General features: G+C 37.0%; 1 protein-coding gene across 1 annotated transcript; it reads left to right on the forward strand.

The window, feature by feature from the left end:
• Positions 1–840: 840 nt before the first annotated feature.
• Positions 841–996, forward strand: LOC129499338 (60S ribosomal protein L39-like). The gene has a single exon (XM_055309013.1). The coding sequence runs from the start codon at positions 841–843 to the stop codon at positions 994–996; it is 156 nt and encodes a 51-aa protein (XP_055164988.1).
• Positions 997–1,472: the final 476 nt, after the last annotated feature.

Raw genomic sequence — 1,472 nt, forward strand, 5'->3', positions numbered from 1 at the left:
AACCCACACTATAGTCAATAGGTATCACTGGAAAATATGAAGGACCCATTAGAGAACTACAGCTGAAACTGGCCAGTTGAGCTCTTGCCAATAGCAAGTGAATGCAAGGGGACTGCAGTAAGAGGGACTGAAGGGGCCCCTGTGAAATCAGGGCTCCCTTCTAGGATAGAGCCCAGACTGCAGAGAAGGTGATGGGAGTGCAAGGAAAACCAATCAGAAGAAGGACACAGAGACAAAGAAAAGAGAAATTTCAGACCAAAGTGGAAGAGTGAAACCAGCCAAGAAAACTGAAAAAGAAAGCTGGGATATATTTGAACACAACATTAAAACAATTAAGAGGGGGCTCTGTGAAGTAAGAAATGTTCATGAAGCCCCTGCCTCATTCTAAAGTTCGGAAAAACTAATTTCACTTAGAAATGGCTATAGAAAAGTATCAAAGCAGATACCATACAAAGTTATTATAAGGAAAAAGAAAATAAGAGACTGAGTAGCATCCAATAGGCAAAGAAAGCATGCCAGAAAGACACCTCCACAATACAGAACAAAACTGTAATAGAATACTTCACAATGAGTTCAAAGACATTGAGAAAATGATAGAAGACTTGAAAAAAATCAAAATTAGAAAAACTTGGAAATATGATGACAGAACTTATACAAATTAGAAAGAAAAAATCATTTCAGGAATGAAGAGTAAACGTGAAGGGATGTAAGAGTGAATATACACAACAGATAGTACCCTAAGAGAAACTAAATGTGCAAAAGAGAAATCTCTTAAAAATCAAAAAGTAGCTCTCTCCTTTCCACCGCCATCCTGGTGGCGTGTGGTTGACTGTGATCACCATGTCTTCTCACAAGACTTTCAGAATCAAGCAATTCCTGGCCAAGAAACAAAAGCAGAATCGTCCTATTCCCCAGTGGATTCGGATGAAAACAGGTAATAAAATCAGGTACAACTCCAAGAGGAGACACTGGAGAAGAACCAGGCTGGGTCTATGAGGACGCATCACACATCATGAAATAGCAAACATAATTGGCACACATATTTAAGCCACATGGAGATTACATGTTCCTATCCTATCAATATGGAAACATCCTTCCTACCTGGCCAATAGACATGTCTTATCAAGGGAATGATTTTCTCTGTTACTATGCCTCTATACCAGTAGGTTGGTTCAGTAATAAATGTGAGACCTTTCCGCTGGAAAAAAAAAATAAATCAAAAAGTAATGAAGAAAAATATTTTGAAAGATTCAAGAGAAAGTGAGTAATATTGAAGATAAACAAAGGAGCCTGAATGTATTGATAAGAGTCCCTGGAGAAGAAAAGCCCAAAGTAAGGGAACAAAACAAGTACTAAAAACTATAACTCAAGAAAACTTCTTTAAAAATATATAGTTTTCATATAAATATGAAACTAAATACTGAAAAAAAAACATACCATGAATATCAACCCAAAATAACCATTACCAAGCC

This window comes from Nyctereutes procyonoides, unplaced genomic scaffold, assembly GCF_905146905.1.
Source record: "Nyctereutes procyonoides isolate TBG_1078 unplaced genomic scaffold, NYPRO_anot_genome, whole genome shotgun sequence".
NCBI lineage: Eukaryota > Metazoa > Chordata > Mammalia > Carnivora > Canidae > Nyctereutes > Nyctereutes procyonoides.

Coding starts and splice junctions, on each gene's coding strand:
- LOC129499338 (XM_055309013.1), top strand. CDS start 841: ATGTCTTCTCACAAGACTTTCAGAATCAAGCAATTCCTGGCCAAGAAA.